The 20,122-nt window shown below is 55.7% G+C and overlaps 2 protein-coding genes across 4 annotated transcripts; both read left to right on the forward strand.

Moving 5' to 3' along the window:
- The first annotated feature begins 171 nt into the window (after positions 1-171).
- On the forward strand, positions 172-12,264 carry LOC120246194 (transmembrane protein 109). Of its 3 annotated transcripts, none has more exons than XM_039253592.1 (4): positions 172-352; positions 8,927-9,171; positions 10,071-10,173; positions 10,641-12,264. In XM_039253592.1, exons 2-4 carry the CDS (start codon positions 8,935-8,937, stop codon positions 11,030-11,032), a joined length of 732 nt encoding a protein of 243 aa, XP_039109523.1. In that variant the 5' UTR covers positions 172-352; positions 8,927-8,934; the 3' UTR covers positions 11,033-12,264. The 3 variants fall into 3 exon arrangements, with proteins under 3 accessions (XP_039109523.1, XP_039109521.1, XP_039109524.1); XM_039253590.1 differs by lacking the exon at positions 172-352 and adding an exon at positions 3,462-3,640; XM_039253593.1 differs by lacking the exon at positions 172-352 and adding an exon at positions 3,638-3,706.
- A 3,682-nt stretch (positions 12,265-15,946) lies between these two features.
- Positions 15,947-19,310, forward strand: LOC120246202 (transmembrane protein 109). Its single transcript, XM_039253610.1, has 3 exons — positions 15,947-16,217; positions 17,117-17,219; positions 17,687-19,310. The coding sequence occupies exons 1-3, from the start codon at positions 15,981-15,983 to the stop codon at positions 18,076-18,078; spliced, it is 732 nt and encodes a 243-aa protein (XP_039109541.1). The 5' UTR covers positions 15,947-15,980; the 3' UTR covers positions 18,079-19,310.
- The last annotated feature ends 812 nt before the right edge of the window (positions 19,311-20,122 follow it).

A 20,122-nucleotide genomic window follows, 5' to 3' on the forward strand; every position in this document is an offset into this window, starting at 1 on the left:
TTCGACTCCGAATTTCAAACATTCAGTTCACTTAGTGTACAGCCCAGATATAGCCACTTCTTCCCCCTTTTCTGCCAGAAACTTCCGTTCCCAGCTCGAGCTTCCGATCCCACTCTTTTTTTTTTTTTTGGTGGGGAGGCTCGGGGGGTTGGGGAGAAGAAACGTGAGCAAGAGGGCAGTGCGCATGCGCCCATCGCCCAGGGTTTGGGCGGAGAGGGGGACCGGCAAGTCCCCGGGCTCATCCCGCCTTGCGCGTGCGCAGACGATAAACCAACGCCCCGGAGTTGAGGCGCGGGCTTGGTGGCGCGTTTTAGCGAAGTCGCACGTGAAGGGCAGTAGTGGCCGGAGCCCGGTGAGTGCCAGTCGAGACCGGAGTTCGGGGGCAGAACGCGGGACGGGGAGGCGGCAGCCGCTGCAGGTGGGAGCAGGGCGGAGTCGCGAGGCCTGGCGGACACGCGTGGGGAGGGGTCCGACGGCGTCCGGCGGGGGGAAACAAACTGGGGACCCGGATCCTCGTTGCTATGCGACAGGGGGCGTCGTTACTAGGTAACAGGAGGCACGCGTTTCCGGGGTGAAAAGGGTTCAGAGCGCTGCTCAGAGGTCCGGCGGAGGCGGGGCGACTGTCAGGCTGGGGTAGGAGGCTAGCGCTGAGCCCCTCGCCCCCGCCCCACGGCCCAGCTTCCCGCCGCATCGCTTTGAGCCCCTTGGGGGTATCCCGAGCCCCTTGGGGTACCCAGAACCCATGGGCCGCGCCGCGTGCCTTGCCAGCGAAGCCACCCAGCAGAGTTTGGCAGGGGACTTGCTGTTCGAAATAGCACATGCCACCGACACCCTGTCTGGGGGAGGCTGGGCCCTGGGGAGGAAGCTGCCCCTTTGCCCGTCGCCCTGCCCCCAAACAGTTGCTGGGAAGCAGCTGTCAGGGGTTTAGCGGGGGCTGCCCCCACCTGCCGGGACGCTGACTTCATTTTCTTCAGTGGCAGCTTCGCCGGTCAAGGAGCTTCCTTTCAACGCAGCTGTGCTTCCCCAGCGGCCGCCGCATGTTTGGATCAACCTTAAAATAAGCCTCCTCTCCCCACTTCTCCTTTGCTACCTTGGCGAGCTTCTAATACTCATCTAACGAGCATCTATTAGTCATCGTTCTGTGCTAGGCACCCAAAAAAGTTGTAAAGTCCAACCGGAGGCGCGCGGAGACTAATGGGGGAGGCAGGCATAGAAACCGCTAAATTATGCTACAGTGTAAACAGCGGGTATTGGCAGTTTGTGGACTGCAACATTTCTATTGACGCTTAAGGTTTAGAAAGTTCTTGCAGAAACACATAACAAATAGTTCTTAAGCCTGCTGAACCCCGTTTGACACGGAGGAGACTGAAACTCAGGGTAAGCAATGGGCATAAGGTGGCGGCTTCTAATGGAGACTGGGATGGAAGTCTAGGTAGCTTTGTGCACCGCCGCACTTTAGAGGCTTTGCCTAGAATAGACTTTTTCCTTTGCCACCAATCACTTCTGGCAGCTGTCTGGTTATGTGTCAGACATCCTCGAGGGGCTCTGCAAGCAACATCCTGAGCCCCTATTTGGGAGCATCTAAGGTGGCCCCGAGTGGGGCAGACATCCTTGCTCGAACAGGCTCCACAGACTTTTCTGCTGGGCGACCGGAGCCGAGAACCACTGCTCCCCTGGGGTAGCCCTGAGCGATGAAATCAGGGCCAGTAGAGGGCACTAAGGCAGCTGCCCCTCCTTCGACGTAGTGATTCATGGTGTGAAAGGAAGCTAACCAGGAGGAAGGAGCCTTGGGCGGGCGGGTGGGCGTGTGTGTGTGTGTGTGTGTGTGTGTGTGTGTGTGTGTGTGTGTAAGNGAGAGAGACAGAGCCCGAGTGGGGAAGGAACAGAGAGAGAGAGAGAGAGAGAGAGAGACAGAATCTGAAGCAGGCTCCAGGCCCTGAGCTGTCAGCACAGAGCCAGATGTGGAGCTCGAACTCACGAACTGCAAGATCATGACCTGAGCCAAAGTAGGATGCTTAACTGACTGAGCCACCCAGGCGCTCCTGACTGAGATTATTTCTACTGCACATATGGAAAAGGTTTGAAAAGAAGATGACTTGTCATAGTAGGGGAGTTGGGGGAAGTTACATATCTTTCTTTCTTTCTTTCTCTCTCTCTCTCTCTGTTTATTTTTGAGAGAGACAGAGCATGAGTGGGATAGGAGCAGAGGGGGAGCAAGACACAGAATCCAAAGCAGGCTCCGGGCTCTGAGCTCTCAGCACAGACCTGTCACGGGGCTCAAACCCGTGAACCGCGAGATTGTGACCTGAGCTGAAGTTGGACACTTAACCAACTGAGCCACCCAGGTGCCCCCAAAAGTTACATTTCTTGCACAGGAGTCTGTGACCAGGAGATTGGCAGTCCTACAAATCAGAAACCTCTCACAAGCAAATGTAAAATTGCAACTGTTAGAGAAGCTACAAGGTGAGACCCAGGGTGCTACCGGAGCCTGTTCCAGAAGAAAGAGACCCCTAGCTTAGGCAGGGAGTAATGAGGGTCCACAGGAAGATGGATGGATGCGGCTGAAAAACATCTGAAGAAGAGAAACAACTGGAGGAGGCGAGGGGCTGCTTGCTGCTGAGCTGGGTAGTGTGGGGAGAAGGCAGCATTAGAAGGCTGATTCCCGGAGGACGTGAAAAGAGTTCTGTTTTAGAGGGTTGAGGTTCAGGAACTGTTTCAACATCTAAGGGGAGCTCACCTATGGCAGCCAATGTGAGAGCGGCAACTTGGGTTTTTTTGTCTTTCATGTTGGCTCTTGTACTTCATGGTATCCCCACACCTCACTGTGAAGTGAAGTATTTTAGGAACTTACAGTGCTGTATAGTAAAGTTGAAACAGCTGAGGTTAAGAGGGATGAAGCAATAGTGCCTAGAATCACAAAGCACGCAAGGGATCACCTGATTCCAAAACCTTAGTGGTTCCCCCACAATCTTGCCTTTTTTTTGTGTGTAGAAACGGGGTCTGGGAGTTGGTTCTTCTCTTTCTCTATAATTGAGTGAACATTCGGGAGCCATCGGCAGGGTTCGGGTGCGTCATTGCTCTCAGGGGGAGCGGACGCATCCTCGCGGAGCTGGTACCTCTTACCACTCCCCTAACACCTTTTTTCCTTTGTGCCTTTTTAGCGCGAAAGCGCCTCACAAGACCAGGTGCCTCTTGGCTAGAACTACATTTCCCACAATGCCCGGGAGGTACTGCCTAGCCTGAAACTACATTGCCCGGAAGGCTAAGGGCTTGAGGAGAGAGACAGGCTTCGACTCCGAATTTCAAACATTCAGTTCACTTAGTGTACAGCCCAGATATAGCCACTTCTTCCCCCTTTTCTGCCAGAAACTTCCGTTCCCAGCTCGAGCTTCCGATCCCACTCTTTTTTTTTTTTTTGGTGGGGAGGCTCGGGGGGTTGGGGAGAAGAAACGTGAGCAAGAGGGCAGTGCGCATGCGCCCATCGCCCAGGGTTTGGGCGGAGAGGGGGACCGGCAAGTCCCCGGGCTCATCCCGCCTTGCGCGTGCGCAGACGATAAACCAACGCCCCGGAGTTGAGGCGCGGGCTTGGTGGCGCGTTTTAGCGAAGTCGCACGTGAAGGGCAGTAGTGGCCGGAGCCCGGTGAGTGCCAGTCGAGACCGGAGTTCGGGGGCAGAACGCGGGACGGGGAGGCGGCAGCCGCTGCAGGTGGGAGCAGGGCGGAGTCGCGAGGCCTGGCGGACACGCGTGGGGAGGGGTCCGACGGCGTCCGGCGGGGGGAAACAAACTGGGGACCCGGATCCTCGTTGCTATGCGACAGGGGGCGTCGTTACTAGGTAACAGGAGGCACGCGTTTCCGGGGTGAAAAGGGTTCAGAGCGCTGCTCAGAGGTCCGGCGGAGGCGGGGCGACTGTCAGGCTGGGGTAGGAGGCTAGCGCTGAGCCCCTCGCCCCCGCCCCACGGCCCAGCTTCCCGCCGCATCGCTTTGAGCCCCTTGGGGGTATCCCGAGCCCCTTGGGGTACCCAGAACCCATGGGCCGCGCCGCGTGCCTTGCCAGCGAAGCCACCCAGCAGAGTTTGGCAGGGGACTTGCTGTTCGAAATAGCACATGCCACCGACACCCTGTCTGGGGGAGGCTGGGCCCTGGGGAGGAAGCTGCCCCTTTGCCCGTCGCCCTGCCCCCAAACAGTTGCTGGGAAGCAGCTGTCAGGGGTTTAGCGGGGGCTGCCCCCACCTGCCGGGACGCTGACTTCATTTTCTTCAGTGGCAGCTTCGCCGGTCAAGGAGCTTCCTTTCAACGCAGCTGTGCTTCCCCAGCGGCCGCCGCATGTTTGGATCAACCTTAAAATAAGCCTCCTCTCCCCACTTCTCCTTTGCTACCTTGGCGAGCTTCTAATACTCATCTAACGAGCATCTATTAGTCATCGTTCTGTGCTAGGCACCCAAAAAAGTTGTAAAGTCCAACCGGAGGCGCGCGGAGACTAATGGGGGAGGCAGGCATAGAAACCGCTAAATTATGCTACAGTGTAAACAGCGGGTATTGGCAGTTTGTGGACTGCAACATTTCTATTGACGCTTAAGGTTTAGAAAGTTCTTGCAGAAACACATAACAAATAGTTCTTAAGCCTGCTGAACCCCGTTTGACACGGAGGAGACTGAAACTCAGGGTAAGCAATGGGCATAAGGTGGCGGCTTCTAATGGAGACTGGGATGGAAGTCTAGGTAGCTTTGTGCACCGCCGCACTTTAGAGGCTTTGCCTAGAATAGACTTTTTCCTTTGCCACCAATCACTTCTGGCAGCTGTCTGGTTATGTGTCAGACATCCTCGAGGGGCTCTGCAAGCAACATCCTGAGCCCCTATTTGGGAGCATCTAAGGTGGCCCCGAGTGGGGCAGACATCCTTGCTCGAACAGGCTCCACAGACTTTTCTGCTGGGCGACCGGAGCCGAGAACCACTGCTCCCCTGGGGTAGCCCTGAGCGATGAAATCAGGGCCAGTAGAGGGCACTAAGGCAGCTGCCCCTCCTTCGACGTAGTGATTCATGGTGTGAAAGGAAGCTAACCAGGAGGAAGGAGCCGGGGGGTTGGGCGGGCGGGTGGGCGTGTGTGTGTGTGTGTGTGTGTGTGTGTGTGTGTGTGTAAGTGTAAGGAGCCTTGGCAGGGTGGGGTGTGTGTGTGTGTCTGGACTGCCCCACCCTGCCCTCTTGGCAAACCACAGCTAAACATATAGTGCCTTCTCGCTACCATAGTCAGGTGAAGCAGTTTCCCCAGCTGAGCCGGGTTCTCCTGGCCCTGCCCCAGCTACCTGGACAGAAGTGGCAGGGCTGGCCCCAGCCTTCTGCTGTCCTCGTACCTCTGGGTACAAAACCATGACCTGTAAGTGCAGCAGGTGGGTCAGCTCCTGGTGGGGACTCTCACTTTGAGCTTTGTTGATATTTGGTGGAACTTTTAAGTGCCCTGAGGACTACATTTTCCTGAGGCCGCATCGGGGTGTGGAACAAGCAGAAAGGCAAGATTTGGATCCTGGGTTCTCTCTTTTTTTTTTTTAACTTTTTTTTTAATGTTTTATTTCTTCCTGAGAGAGAGACAGACAGACAGACAGACAGCATGAGCAGGGGAGATATAGAATCTGAAGCAGGCTCCAGGCTCTGAGCTGTCAGCACAGAGCCTGACACGGGGCTCGAACCCACGAACTGTAAGATCATGACCTGAGCTGAAGTCGGACGCTTAACCGACTGAGGCACCCAGGTGCCCCTGGATCCTGAGTTCTCGAAGCACGTCTCACCCAGTTCTGCCGCGTGAGTTTGAAGATCTCGCATGACCTCTCTAAGCCATAGTTTTTCTGAGTAAAATGAAGAATAGTGGCACCTTGTAAGATGGCTGTAAGAGTTCAATGATGTAGCGAAATACCAAAGCATTTTGTAAATTATAAAGCACCATACACACACACAAGTAAACATCTATGCTTAACATCATCCATACACACACACTGAACTGGGGCAGGTGGCCACTTGTATGTATAAATAGAAATACACACAATATGTTGAGCGCCTACCATTTGAGGCCAGGCACTGCGGCAGCTGAAGATGTTTAAGATCCACTTCCTCTCAGAGCTTAAGACTGCTTCGGCCCTTGACTGCCACGGCTTCTCTTTATGAAAAGTATTTGGTTGGGCTGCAGTGAGGAGGTGTGATGACAGTGAGTCTGATTCTTGTTGCGCAGAAATAGCCTGGAAGAAATGAGAAGGACTTCTGTTGAACAGTCTGAAGAAACGGACCCGCCAATGATCTGCGCTCTTATCTGTAGATTCAACCCTCTAGAATCCTGTTGGGTTTGGTTTCTGGTGCACTTCACAAGGCCAGCTGGCCAGGCGGTGATGGCCTTGCTGCGGAGGGTTTATTCCAAGGTACCCCAGCTCCTGTTGACTGAGGCAGATGGCTGCTTGGAAGTTGAGGCTAGCACAGAATGCGGGAGGCTGCCATGGGGGGAGCAGCTCACATCACCCTGACCTTCTAGAATGGAGGAGATGACATCTGATCCCTCCTGGTGGAGGTCCTTGGATATAGGATCCAACCCAAGATAGCAACCCTGCTCGTTAAGTCCCCAGTGTGGTTATGACCCAGATAGCTCAGGAACTGACCTGTGCCTCCCTCATGTATCACCACCAGAAGCCAGGAACCATCTGGTTCTTGATTTCTGCCAAAGAGAGAGAAGAGCAAAAGGCTTCCCAGCCTGAGGCTGCTCCCCATGAATGCATGCTTTATAGCCCTGCACTCCACAGACCTCAAGAGGAACTTCGGGCAGGTGTTCCTGGGCCAGAGGTGCCCCGAATATTATTTTTATAACTGTTCCTTGGATTCTTCTCCTTTCCACAAAGAATGGAAACATCTTCCCTCTCCTCCGCCCTGATGGCTCTGATTTCTGGGTAACCCCCTGAGGGATCTGGTAACTGCAAAAGCTTCAAACACCTGGCTGTTCCGACATCAGGGGCATGGCTTAGCCTCTGATCGTCGGGTCTGAATCATGAAACTCCCTGGAGCTACAGGTTCATTTCGGACCCTGCAAGAGAAGCGGGGATTTGCCGGTGCTGTTTGACATCTCTCAAGCACCGTGATACATAAAGTGGACCTGCAAACAGGTTTTTTGGCTGATCCACACCCGCTTTATGAATCGATACTTGTTGGGTCTTAACCTTGCCTGTGGCATCCATGTTATGGATGAGCTCAGAACACAAAGCGGTTAAGTGAATTGTCACCAATAGTAATTCACGGAGATGGTCGGAGATGATCGGTAGATGCAAAGTTTATTTTAGCTCTTGAATGATCTATCGTGTGACTTTCTAAATCACTTTAAAAAAAAATTTTTTTTTATATGTTTTATTTCTGAGAGAGAGAGAGAGACAGCCAGCATGAGCAGGGGAGGGTCAGAGAGAGATGGAGACAGAGAATCTGAAACAGGCTCCAGGCTCTGAGCTGTCAGCACAGAGCCCAACCTGGGGCTCAAACCCACGAACCATGAGATCATGACCTAAGTCAAAGTCGGATGCTTAACTGACTGAGCCACCCAGGCACCCCTCACTTTTTTTTTTTTCTTTTTGAGAGAGAAAGAGAGTACTCTTGAGCCAGCAGGGGAGAGGCAGAAGAAAAGGTAGAGAATCTTAAGCAGGCTTCATACCCAGCACGGAGCCCAACTCTGGACTCCATCTCACGACTGAGATCATGACCTGAGCCAAAATCAAGAGTTGTACGCTTACCTGACTGAGCCATCCAGGCGCCCCTTAAATCACTTTTGAGACTGACTTGGGAGATGATATGGTAGGGCAGTGTGTGCGAGGGGTCTGATACCAGATGCATCTGGGTTCAAATCCTGTTTGTTTTATTTTTTTCCCTCCTTTACTGCTTATTCTACCTCAGTTTCTTTATCAGTAAAATGGAGAACAGTAACAATGCCTGCCTGGTGGTGGCCAATTATATGAGATAGGTGGCATGTGGTTAGCTTTTTACTAACGATAATATCTTTCCCTAAAGGCTGCGCTCTAACTAACCCTTTGCTTACATTAGGGGCGAGTGGGGGAGGGATTGAGATCGTTCTGTGTCAGTGGGTCTTAACCTGGCACAGCGGAATCACCTGGGGAGCTTTTGCACGTTCAAGCCTAAGTCACACCCAGATAGTGACACCGGAACGTCTGAACTTGGGACAGAGGTGTCAGTAGTTTATGAAGCTCCCAGGTGATTTCCAAAGAGTGGCCACTGTTGAGATCCGCGGTGTTCCCTTCTCTCCCAAATAAGTGTGCAATTTGGAAGCAGAGGCTTGGCTTCAAATCCTGACCTTTCTACTTAGTCCAGTGACCCCTAGCAACGCTTAACCCTTGAGCCTGTTTCTTCCCATTTGTTACGAATAGGAGCGAGGACGCTAATACCACCTCTCATGGTGGGTCCTGCAGAGCGGAAGGGATGTGTGCAGGTGTGTTCTCGCCTGAGCACATACCCGCGCACTTTTCTTTACATCACGACACAGCAGTAATCTTATTTGCGTGCTATTTTCTAAGTTGGTTTTTATGTCAGCTTTATCTTAAGTAGATTATAACCTCCCCGGGGACAAAGCCTCATACTTTTTTTTATGCCCATAACACCTAAGACCCAGAGATGGGCCTTCAGGTTTTTAGAACTGGAACAACCCTAGATCTCCTCGTCTCCCCTAAGGACTTGAACAATGCTTGCTGATTTACGAACGAGCAAGTGGTAAAGAATGGGGAAGAGGAACCCATGAATCAGATGGTCGTGCCCAGCTGAAGTTGAAAGGCCCACTCCTGCCTTTCTCAGCTCGCGGGGCAGGGGCGGAGGAGGGCGTTAGGGCCGGTCACAGCTGCGCCGGTGGGTGTCCACGCCCCTTCCGGCGCTCCGCTCACCCTGTGCTTCTTTCCCGGCAGACCCAGCCATGGCAGGCCCAGGCAGCAGCTCGCCGCGGGGCAAGCACGAGTTCAGAGTCGTCCTGACGGCCCTAGTGGCCCTCGTCCTCCTCCACTCGGCATCATCCCAGTCCCGTGCAGACTTTGTGCCACCAGGCCAGCAGAAGAGGGAGGCCCCGGTTGATCTCTTGAGCCAGATAGGTCGGTCTTTGCGGGCAACGCTGGATGCCTGGCTTGGCCCTGAGACCATGCACCTGATTTCCGAGGTAAGGAAGGTGGCTCCTGTGGTGACTGCACGCACGGAAGAAAGATAAAGGAGGAGACATCGTTCGCGGCCACCCCATCCTGGCTCCACATCCTCCCTGTGTCATAATCCCCGCAGCGGAGAGCCAGCCCCACGTTCTCTCCAAGACGCAGCCAGACAGTTCCTGCTTTTTCGCAATCCCATTGTTTGATTCCTACCTCAGGGCCTGTAGCTCTCCCTTTCCCCTTGTTCCTCCCTCTCTTGTCAGAAAGACTGGGAAACGAGCCAGTCTTTACAAACCCATGTCACCGGATGACCATAGAGTCTGACTTTGGTCTAAACCTGACCTGAGGTCTTAAATTGGCAGAGTCTCAAGCCCTGAAAATCCCTTCCCCTCTAGAGGCAGAGGTAGGCGTGACTCAGGGACTTCAGGCAGGGCTGTCTCTTCCACCTGATGACATCCCAGGTGTGGCATTGCTTTCTTTCGATAGGTCGTTCTAAACAGTTGGGACGATCGTTGATAAAATCCATAATCAAGCAGCACTGATGGACTCCTTCTTCCCTGAAACCTCCTGGCCCTTCACAGATGTTCTTTCCACAACTCCATGATTCTCTGGGAGGACCCCACTTCTACAGGGTGACTACTGTAGAGATTTGATGTCCACCCCCCAACCCAACACACACACATTCACCTACTACCATCACCAAAGTATTCTAGCAAATCAGCTGAATTAGTGCCCAGATGTCCTGAGTTCCAATTCAGGAAGGAGAAATGGCCTGCTGCCCGAGCTTGGTGGGCAGACCTCTGGCTGAGAAGGAGGTGAAGGACATTCCCTCCTGGCCTTGCCTGGGCACTGGTTGGAGGCTTAAAGAAGGGCATGACTGATTACGAGCTCATCTCCTGCCCTGCTCTTTCCGCAGACCTTGTCTCAGGTGATGTGGGCCATCTCGTCAGCCATCTCGGTGGCCTTCTTCGCGCTGTCTGGGATTGGCGCGCAGCTGCTGAATGCCTTGGGGCTGGATGGTGAGTGGCACCGTACTGGTTAGGTCCCCTGGGGCTTAGCCAGTCCCTTCCTGTTTGTGGGAGCTTTATCTTTTCGGGGCCCGGACATTTCCCCAGGTGCGCAACACCTGCCAGGTTTCCCCAGAGGCAAACGTAAGAGCGGGCCGATGGCTGCCGCTACCTACCAGGTGTTGGCTTCCTGTCTAGCAAGGCATTGTGCTCAGCCGTAGTGGCTCATTTAATTGCTACCCACTACCCAGAGCATCACTCCCATCTTACAGCGGAACCAGGTTCAACCGAGGGAGGTAATCCGCCCCCAGCCGCGGGAACAGGAGCTGACGATCAAGCTCCTATCTCTGTGACCCTGTGGGGGAAGGATTTTGCCTTTGCAGGGGGTTTTAGCTCCTTTCTGGGTCTGTCATCCGCCCCCCCCCCCCCCGGCCCTCCCCACTCGAGGTTGGCTGATTGTGTGGTTCTCCCTCTTCCAGGAGATCACCTTACCCAGGGCCTGAAGCTCAGCCCCAGCCAGGTCCAGACCTTCCTGCTGTGGGGAGCAGGGGCCCTAGTCGTCTACTGGCTTCTGTCCCTGCTGCTTGGCCTGGTGTTGGCCTTGCTGGGCCGGATCCTCTGGGGCCTGAAGCTTGTCCTCTTCCTGGCCGGCTTTGTGGCCCTGGTGAGGTCGGTGCCTGACCCTTCCACCCGGGCCTTGCTCCTCCTGGCCTTGCTGACCCTCTACGCTTTGCTGAGCCGGCTCACTGGCACCCGGGCCTCAGGGGCCCAACTGGAGGCCAAGGTTCGAGGCCTGGAGCGCCAGGTGGAAGAGCTGCGCTGGCGACAGAGGCGGGCGGCCAAGGGGCCCCGGGGTGTGGAGGAGGAGTGAGGGGTCGCCGGGACAAGGCCACCTTCATCGTCATTGTCGTCGTCGTTCTCCTCCTCACCATTGTACCAAAGAGCTGCACTGCTTCTGGATCGCACAGCCCTCCTTCCAGCCCCTGCCCAGTCTCTGACTGTCACAACCTTCCTGTCTTCACCAGACCCTCCTGGCTGAGAAAGAGGCAGACTGTTCCCCCTGCCGGTCCCCAGGGGGCCCTGCCTTCTGGGGTTCTCTGTCTGGGATTGGTTCTCTTAACCCTTTCTCTGCTCCCAGCCTGCCTCAGTCGGGGCGGGTTGGAAGGGCCTCCCCTGTGGCTCGGTGAACCACCCTGAGTGGGGAACATCACTGCCACTGGGCTCCTGGGACTCAGCCGGCTCCCCTCTGCCGCCGCCTTGCCTCCCTCCTGATGCGCTCCCGTCCTTCTGTGGCCCCTCCTCTGCCAGGCTTCCTTCCTCGCTGGTCTCCTTCCGGCCCTGGCCCGTGCTCTGCCTGAACCCCGTCCCTCCAGGCGAGCTGCTGTCCTCCTCATTGCCCAGCCCTGGGGAAGAGGCAGGGCACGCGGGACCTGAGGGGCAGGGAAAGGGGAGGTTCCCACACGGGGCCGGCAGCAAGGACATACACCATACGTGGAGTCTGTTCTAAGTGCCTTAATCCGAGCCAGCAGGGCCCTCTGCCTGCCCGCCGCTGTACTGTATGTAGGAAAGTGCACTGTGGCTGCTTTGTGTCAAGAAGAGAGTTTTCCTCTGAGGTTCTCGATTCCCCCTTCAGCCAAAGCAAAAGGTGACTGCTTCATAGGCTCGTGCCTGCAAGTGGGACCCTACAGTGGCCCTCAGATCCCCTATGGGGATTTCAGACACTGAAGGAGAAAGGGGAACTCACCTGTCTGCCCAGCTCCAGATGGTTCTCCACCCCTCTCCCTCCACTCACTGCCACGGGGAAGTTGCCCATCAGGGTGGTGGCCCAGGAGGAGTGCGGAGCTGCACACCACGGCCCCTCCCTTCACCCGCTCCCAGAGGGGCAGGGTGAGGCGGCCATAGCACCCTCTCCTCCAGGGCTCCCATTCTTCCTCCGAGGTTCTGGGGGAGGTGTGTCCTCAGCCAGGCCCAGCGCATGACGTGAAGAATGAATTAAACGCCCAGTTCTTAACTGTTAAGGTTTGATGTGGAATCACAGCTGCAGTGTGATATATTTTTATTGGCGCTTGGTTGGTTTTAAATAAAATGCACGCTATTTTATTATCTTGTTCCATATAAAATGTATTTACTCAAAGTCTGGATTGCTTTCATTTCTCCCTCCAACTAAATCCATTCCTGTAGAGCCGCCTGTTTTCTTGACTTCTTCCTGCGGGAGCAGTGTGAAGCTGGTGGGGCGGGGGGGCAAAAAAGAATTGCTAGTACCAGGTACCCTTCCCTCGTGGAGTGTACGGAATGAGGAAGGCATGCCGCCCTTTACAAAACTTCCAGGAACTGGCCCACCGCACAGGTGGAATAGTGGGGGTGTGCCGGAGGGCAAGGAAGATACCCTTTCCCCATTAGGCGTAAGAGTATGAAAGGCTGGTGGGCCGGTGACCACAGAATTGCCTGCCCTCACCGCGCACAGGAGTTTCCTGCATTGTGGTTCTCAACCTGGCTGTAAGATCAGTTGCTTTGTAGAGGGGTCCAGGCATGTTCTTCCCCCCACCCCCGCCGCCTTTTTTAAGCTGCCCAGGAGCAGCGGGGCCCTCACCCTTCCTAGGCCCACAGGCCTCTCCCAGCGCTGGGGCTCGGCAGCAAACTCCAGCTGTCCGCCCCTGAGAACTTGCTCCACGGGAGTGACCCAGGGCTCTATCAGCGAAGGCCCAGGTGATCGTTGCCTGGGCCCTGTTGGCCGCTCTCTCCCCCTTTCCACCCTTGCAGTACGTCTCTGAATTCCAGTCCTGGTTCAGGTGTGGACGCCTCTACAGGTGAGTTGATCGCGGGGCGGGCGTGAGGCACAGGAAGTGGCCGTTTCCTCCACGGGCAGGAGCTTCCGAGAGGCACGCGAAGCGAACGCATCGAATCCCTCTCGGCAGAGGCGGGTCACCCCCGTGGTTCAGTCCCCAGGGAAGCGGCCTTCTCCGCGACCTCGTGCACAGGGGGCGCTCGGGGCCCGGGGATCCGTAGGGCACTAGGACCCGGCGGGGCGGAGGGGCAGCCCATGTGCCGCGCTCGCTCCCTCCCACCCTCCTGCTCCAGCTCCCGCTCCATTGTCTGGGAGCTGCGGCCGCGGGCAGGCGGCCGGGCGGGCGGCGGCGGGGACCCAGCCGGCCGGGTCGGGGCGGCGCGGAGCGGGCGCGGGAGATGCCGGGCGGCCGGGGGGCCACCTGAGCCGCCCGCCTAGTCCCCGCCCTCCACGGGAAGGATGTGCGCCGGGATGGCGGGGCGCGCGGCAGCTGCTCCCCGGGGGCCCTGCGGCCCCTNGTTGACTGAGGCAGATGGCTGCTTGGAAGTTGAGGCTAGCACAGAATGCGGGAGGCTGCCATGGGGGGAGCAGCTCACATCACCCTGACCTTCTAGAATGGAGGAGATGACATCTGATCCCTCCTGGTGGAGGTCCTTGGATATAGGATCCAACCCAAGATAGCAACCCTGCTCGTTAAGTCCCCAGTGTGGTTATGACCCAGATAGCTCAGGAACTGACCTGTGCCTCCCTCATGTATCACCACCAGAAGCCAGGAACCATCTGGTTCTTGATTTCTGCCAAAGAGAGAGAAGAGCAAAAGGCTTCCCAGCCTGAGGCTGCTCCCCATGAATGCATGCTTTATAGCCCTGCACTCCACAGACCTCAAGAGGAACTTCGGGCAGGTGTTCCTGGGCCAGAGGTGCCCCGAATATTATTTTTATAACTGTTCCTTGGATTCTTCTCCTTTCCACAAAGAATGGAAACATCTTCCCTCTCCTCCGCCCTGATGGCTCTGATTTCTGGGTAACCCCCTGAGGGATCTGGTAACTGCAAAAGCTTCAAACACCTGGCTGTTCCGACATCAGGGGCATGGCTTAGCCTCTGATCGTCGGGTCTGAATCATGAAACTCCCTGGAGCTACAGGTTCATTTCGGACCCTGCAAGAGAAGCGGGGATTTGCCGGTGCTGTTTGACATCTCTCAAGCACCGTGATACATAAAGTGGACCTGCAAACAGGTTTTTTGGCTGATCCACACCCGCTTTATGAATCGATACTTGTTGGGTCTTAACCTTGCCTGTGGCATCCATGTTATGGATGAGCTCAGAACACAAAGCGGTTAAGTGAATTGTCACCAATAGTAATTCACGGAGATGGTCGGAGATGATCGGTAGATGCAAAGTTTATTTTAGCTCTTGAATGATCTATCGTGTGACTTTCTAAATCACTTTAAAAAAAATTTTTTTTTATATGTTTTATTTCTGAGAGAGAGAGAGAGACAGCCAGCATGAGCAGGGGAGGGTCAGAGAGAGATGGAGACAGAGAATCTGAAACAGGCTCCAGGCTCTGAGCTGTCAGCACAGAGCCCAACCTGGGGCTCAAACCCACGAACCATGAGATCATGACCTAAGTCAAAGTCGGATGCTTAACTGACTGAGCCACCCAGGCACCCCTCACTTTTTTTTTTTTCTTTTTGAGAGAGAAAGAGAGTACTCTTGAGCCAGCAGGGGAGAGGCAGAAGAAAAGGTAGAGAATCTTAAGCAGGCTTCATACCCAGCACGGAGCCCAACTCTGGACTCCATCTCACGACTGAGATCATGACCTGAGCCAAAATCAAGAGTTGTACGCTTACCTGACTGAGCCATCCAGGCGCCCCTTAAATCACTTTTGAGACTGACTTGGGAGATGATATGGTAGGGCAGTGTGTGCGAGGGGTCTGATACCAGATGCATCTGGGTTCAAATCCTGTTTGTTTTATTTTTTTCCCTCCTTTACTGCTTATTCTACCTCAGTTTCTTTATCAGTAAAATGGAGAACAGTAACAATGCCTGCCTGGTGGTGGCCAATTATATGAGATAGGTGGCATGTGGTTAGCTTTTTACTAACGATAATATCTTTCCCTAAAGGCTGCGCTCTAACTAACCCTTTGCTTACATTAGGGGCGAGTGGGGGAGGGATTGAGATCGTTCTGTGTCAGTGGGTCTTAACCTGGCACAGCGGAATCACCTGGGGAGCTTTTGCACGTTCAAGCCTAAGTCACACCCAGATAGTGACACCGGAACGTCTGAACTTGGGACAGAGGTGTCAGTAGTTTATGAAGCTCCCAGGTGATTTCCAAAGAGTGGCCACTGTTGAGATCCGCGGTGTTCCCTTCTCTCCCAAATAAGTGTGCAATTTGGAAGCAGAGGCTTGGCTTCAAATCCTGACCTTTCTACTTAGTCCAGTGACCCCTAGCAACGCTTAACCCTTGAGCCTGTTTCTTCCCATTTGTTACGAATAGGAGCGAGGACGCTAATACCACCTCTCATGGTGGGTCCTGCAGAGCGGAAGGGATGTGTGCAGGTGTGTTCTCGCCTGAGCACATACCCGCGCACTTTTCTTTACATCACGACACAGCAGTAATCTTATTTGCGTGCTATTTTCTAAGTTGGTTTTTATGTCAGCTTTATCTTAAGTAGATTATAACCTCCCCGGGGACAAAGCCTCATACTTTTTTTTATGCCCATAACACCTAAGACCCAGAGATGGGCCTTCAGGTTTTTAGAACTGGAACAACCCTAGATCTCCTCGTCTCCCCTAAGGACTTGAACAATGCTTGCTGATTTACGAACGAGCAAGTGGTAAAGAATGGGGAAGAGGAACCCATGAATCAGATGGTCGTGCCCAGCTGAAGTTGAAAGGCCCACTCCTGCCTTTCTCAGCTCGCGGGGCAGGGGCGGAGGAGGGCGTTAGGGCCGGTCACAGCTGCGCCGGTGGGTGTCCACGCCCCTTCCGGCGCTCCGCTCACCCTGTGCTTCTTTCCCGGCAGACCCAGCCATGGCAGGCCCAGGCAGCAGCTCGCCGCGGGGCAAGCACGAGTTCAGAGTCGTCCTGACGGCCCTAGTGGCCCTCGTCCTCCTCCACTCGGCATCATCCCAGTCCCGTGCAGACTTTGTGCCACCAGGCCAGCAGAAGAGGGAGGCCCCGGTTGATCTCTTGAGCCAGATAGGTCGGTCTTTGCGGGCAACGCTGGATGCCTGGCTTGGCCCTGAGACCATGCACCTGATTTCCGAGGTAAGGAAGGTGGCTCCTGTGGTGACTGCACGCACGGAAGAAAGATAAAGGAGGAGACATCGTTCGCGGCCACCCCATCCTGGCTCCACATCCTCCCTGTGTCATAATCCCCGCAGCGGAGAGCCAGCCCCACGTTCTCTCCAAGACGCAGCCAGACAGTTCCTGCTTTTTCGCAATCCCATTGTTTGATTCCTACCTCAGGGCCTGTAGCTCTCCCTTTCCCCTTGTTCCTCCCTCTCTTGTCAGAAAGACTGGGAAACGAGCCAGTCTTTACAAACCCATGTCACCGGATGACCATAGAGTCTGACTTTGGTCTAAACCTGACCTGAGGTCTTAAATTGGCAGAGTCTCAAGCCCTGAAAATCCCTTCCCCTCTAGAGGCAGAGGTAGGCGTGACTCAGGGACTTCAGGCAGGGCTGTCTCTTCCACCTGATGACATCCCAGGTGTGGCATTGCTTTCTTTCGATAGGTCGTTCTAAACAGTTGGGACGATCGTTGATAAAATCCATAATCAAGCAGCACTGATGGACTCCTTCTTCCCTGAAACCTCCTGGCCCTTCACAGATGTTCTTTCCACAACTCCATGATTCTCTGGGAGGACCCCACTTCTACAGGGTGACTACTGTAGAGATTTGATGTCCACCCCCCAACCCAACACACACACATTCACCTACTACCATCACCAAAGTATTCTAGCAAATCAGCTGAATTAGTGCCCAGATGTCCTGAGTTCCAATTCAGGAAGGAGAAATGGCCTGCTGCCCGAGCTTGGTGGGCAGACCTCTGGCTGAGAAGGAGGTGAAGGACATTCCCTCCTGGCCTTGCCTGGGCACTGGTTGGAGGCTTAAAGAAGGGCATGACTGATTACGAGCTCATCTCCTGCCCTGCTCTTTCCGCAGACCTTGTCTCAGGTGATGTGGGCCATCTCGTCAGCCATCTCGGTGGCCTTCTTCGCGCTGTCTGGGATTGGCGCGCAGCTGCTGAATGCCTTGGGGCTGGATGGTGAGTGGCACCGTACTGGTTAGGTCCCCTGGGGCTTAGCCAGTCCCTTCCTGTTTGTGGGAGCTTTATCTTTTCGGGGCCCGGACATTTCCCCAGGTGCGCAACACCTGCCAGGTTTCCCCAGAGGCAAACGTAAGAGCGGGCCGATGGCTGCCGCTACCTACCAGGTGTTGGCTTCCTGTCTAGCAAGGCATTGTGCTCAGCCGTAGTGGCTCATTTAATTGCTACCCACTACCCAGAGCATCACTCCCATCTTACAGCGGAACCAGGTTCAACCGAGGGAGGTAATCCGCCCCCAGCCGCGGGAACAGGAGCTGACGATCAAGCTCCTATCTCTGTGACCCTGTGGGGGAAGGATTTTGCCTTTGCAGGGGGTTTTAGCTCCTTTCTGGGTCTGTCATCCGCCCCCCCCCCCCCCGGCCCTCCCCACTCGAGGTTGGCTGATTGTGTGGTTCTCCCTCTTCCAGGAGATCACCTTACCCAGGGCCTGAAGCTCAGCCCCAGCCAGGTCCAGACCTTCCTGCTGTGGGGAGCAGGGGCCCTAGTCGTCTACTGGCTTCTGTCCCTGCTGCTTGGCCTGGTGTTGGCCTTGCTGGGCCGGATCCTCTGGGGCCTGAAGCTTGTCCTCTTCCTGGCCGGCTTTGTGGCCCTGGTGAGGTCGGTGCCTGACCCTTCCACCCGGGCCTTGCTCCTCCTGGCCTTGCTGACCCTCTACGCTTTGCTGAGCCGGCTCACTGGCACCCGGGCCTCAGGGGCCCAACTGGAGGCCAAGGTTCGAGGCCTGGAGCGCCAGGTGGAAGAGCTGCGCTGGCGACAGAGGCGGGCGGCCAAGGGGCCCCGGGGTGTGGAGGAGGAGTGAGGGGTCGCCGGGACAAGGCCACCTTCATCGTCATTGTCGTCGTCGTTCTCCTCCTCACCATTGTACCAAAGAGCTGCACTGCTTCTGGATCGCACAGCCCTCCTTCCAGCCCCTGCCCAGTCTCTGACTGTCACAACCTTCCTGTCTTCACCAGACCCTCCTGGCTGAGAAAGAGGCAGACTGTTCCCCCTGCCGGTCCCCAGGGGGCCCTGCCTTCTGGGGTTCTCTGTCTGGGATTGGTTCTCTTAACCCTTTCTCTGCTCCCAGCCTGCCTCAGTCGGGGCGGGTTGGAAGGGCCTCCCCTGTGGCTCGGTGAACCACCCTGAGTGGGGAACATCACTGCCACTGGGCTCCTGGGACTCAGCCGGCTCCCCTCTGCCGCCGCCTTGCCTCCCTCCTGATGCGCTCCCGTCCTTCTGTGGCCCCTCCTCTGCCAGGCTTCCTTCCTCGCTGGTCTCCTTCCGGCCCTGGCCCGTGCTCTGCCTGAACCCCGTCCCTCCAGGCGAGCTGCTGTCCTCCTCATTGCCCAGCCCTGGGGAAGAGGCAGGGCACGCGGGACCTGAGGGGCAGGGAAAGGGGAGGTTCCCACACGGGGCCGGCAGCAAGGACATACACCATACGTGGAGTCTGTTCTAAGTGCCTTAATCCGAGCCAGCAGGGCCCTCTGCCTGCCCGCCGCTGTACTGTATGTAGGAAAGTGCACTGTGGCTGCTTTGTGTCAAGAAGAGAGTTTTCCTCTGAGGTTCTCGATTCCCCCTTCAGCCAAAGCAAAAGGTGACTGCTTCATAGGCTCGTGCCTGCAAGTGGGACCCTACAGTGGCCCTCAGATCCCCTATGGGGATTTCAGACACTGAAGGAGAAAGGGGAACTCACCTGTCTGCCCAGCTCCAGATGGTTCTCCACCCCTCTCCCTCCACTCACTGCCACGGGGAAGTTGCCCATCAGGGTGGTGGCCCAGGAGGAGTGCGGAGCTGCACACCACGGCCCCTCCCTTCACCCGCTCCCAGAGGGGCAGGGTGAGGCGGCCATAGCACCCTCTCCTCCAGGGCTCCCATTCTTCCTCCGAGGTTCTGGGGGAGGTGTGTCCTCAGCCAGGCCCAGCGCATGACGTGAAGAATGAATTAAACGCCCAGTTCTTAACTGTTAAGGTTTGATGTGGAATCACAGCTGCAGTGTGATATATTTTTATTGGCGCTTGGTTGGTTTTAAATAAAATGCACGCTATTTTATTATCTTGTTCCATATAAAATGTATTTACTCAAAGTCTGGATTGCTTTCATTTCTCCCTCCAACTAAATCCATTCCTGTAGAGCCGCCTGTTTTCTTGACTTCTTCCTGCGGGAGCAGTGTGAAGCTGGTGGGGCGGGGGGGCAAAAAAGAATTGCTAGTACCAGGTACCCTTCCCTCGTGGAGTGTACGGAATGAGGAAGGCATGCCGCCCTTTACAAAACTTCCAGGAACTGGCCCACCGCACAGGTGGAATAGTGGGGGTGTGCCGGAGGGCAAGGAAGATACCCTTTCCCCATTAGGCGTAAGAGTATGAAAGGCTGGTGGGCCGGTGACCACAGAATTGCCTGCCCTCACCGCGCACAGGAGTTTCCTGCATTGTGGTTCTCAACCTGGCTGTAAGATCAGTTGCTTTGTAGAGGGGTCCAGGCATGTTCTTCCCCCCACCCCCGCCGCCTTTTTTAAGCTGCCCAGGAGCAGCGGGGCCCTCACCCTTCCTAGGCCCACAGGCCTCTCCCAGCGCTGGGGCTCGGCAGCAAACTCCAGCTGTCCGCCCCTGAGAACTTGCTCCACGGGAGTGACCCAGGGCTCTATCAGCGAAGGCCCAGGTGATCGTTGCCTGGGCCCTGTTGGCCGCTCTCTCCCCCTTTCCACCCTTGCAGTACGTCACTGAATTCCAGTCCTGGTTCAGGTATGGACGCCTCTACAGGTGAGTTGATCGCGGGGCGGGCGTGAGGCACAGGAAGTGGCCGTTTCCTCCACGGGCAGGAGCTTCCGAGAGGCACGCGAAGCGAACGCATCGAATCCCTCTCGGCAG

Source organism: Hyaena hyaena, unplaced genomic scaffold (assembly GCF_003009895.1).
Source record: "Hyaena hyaena isolate Hyena2069 unplaced genomic scaffold, ASM300989v1 scaffold_456, whole genome shotgun sequence".
Classification (NCBI taxonomy): domain Eukaryota; kingdom Metazoa; phylum Chordata; class Mammalia; order Carnivora; family Hyaenidae; genus Hyaena; species Hyaena hyaena.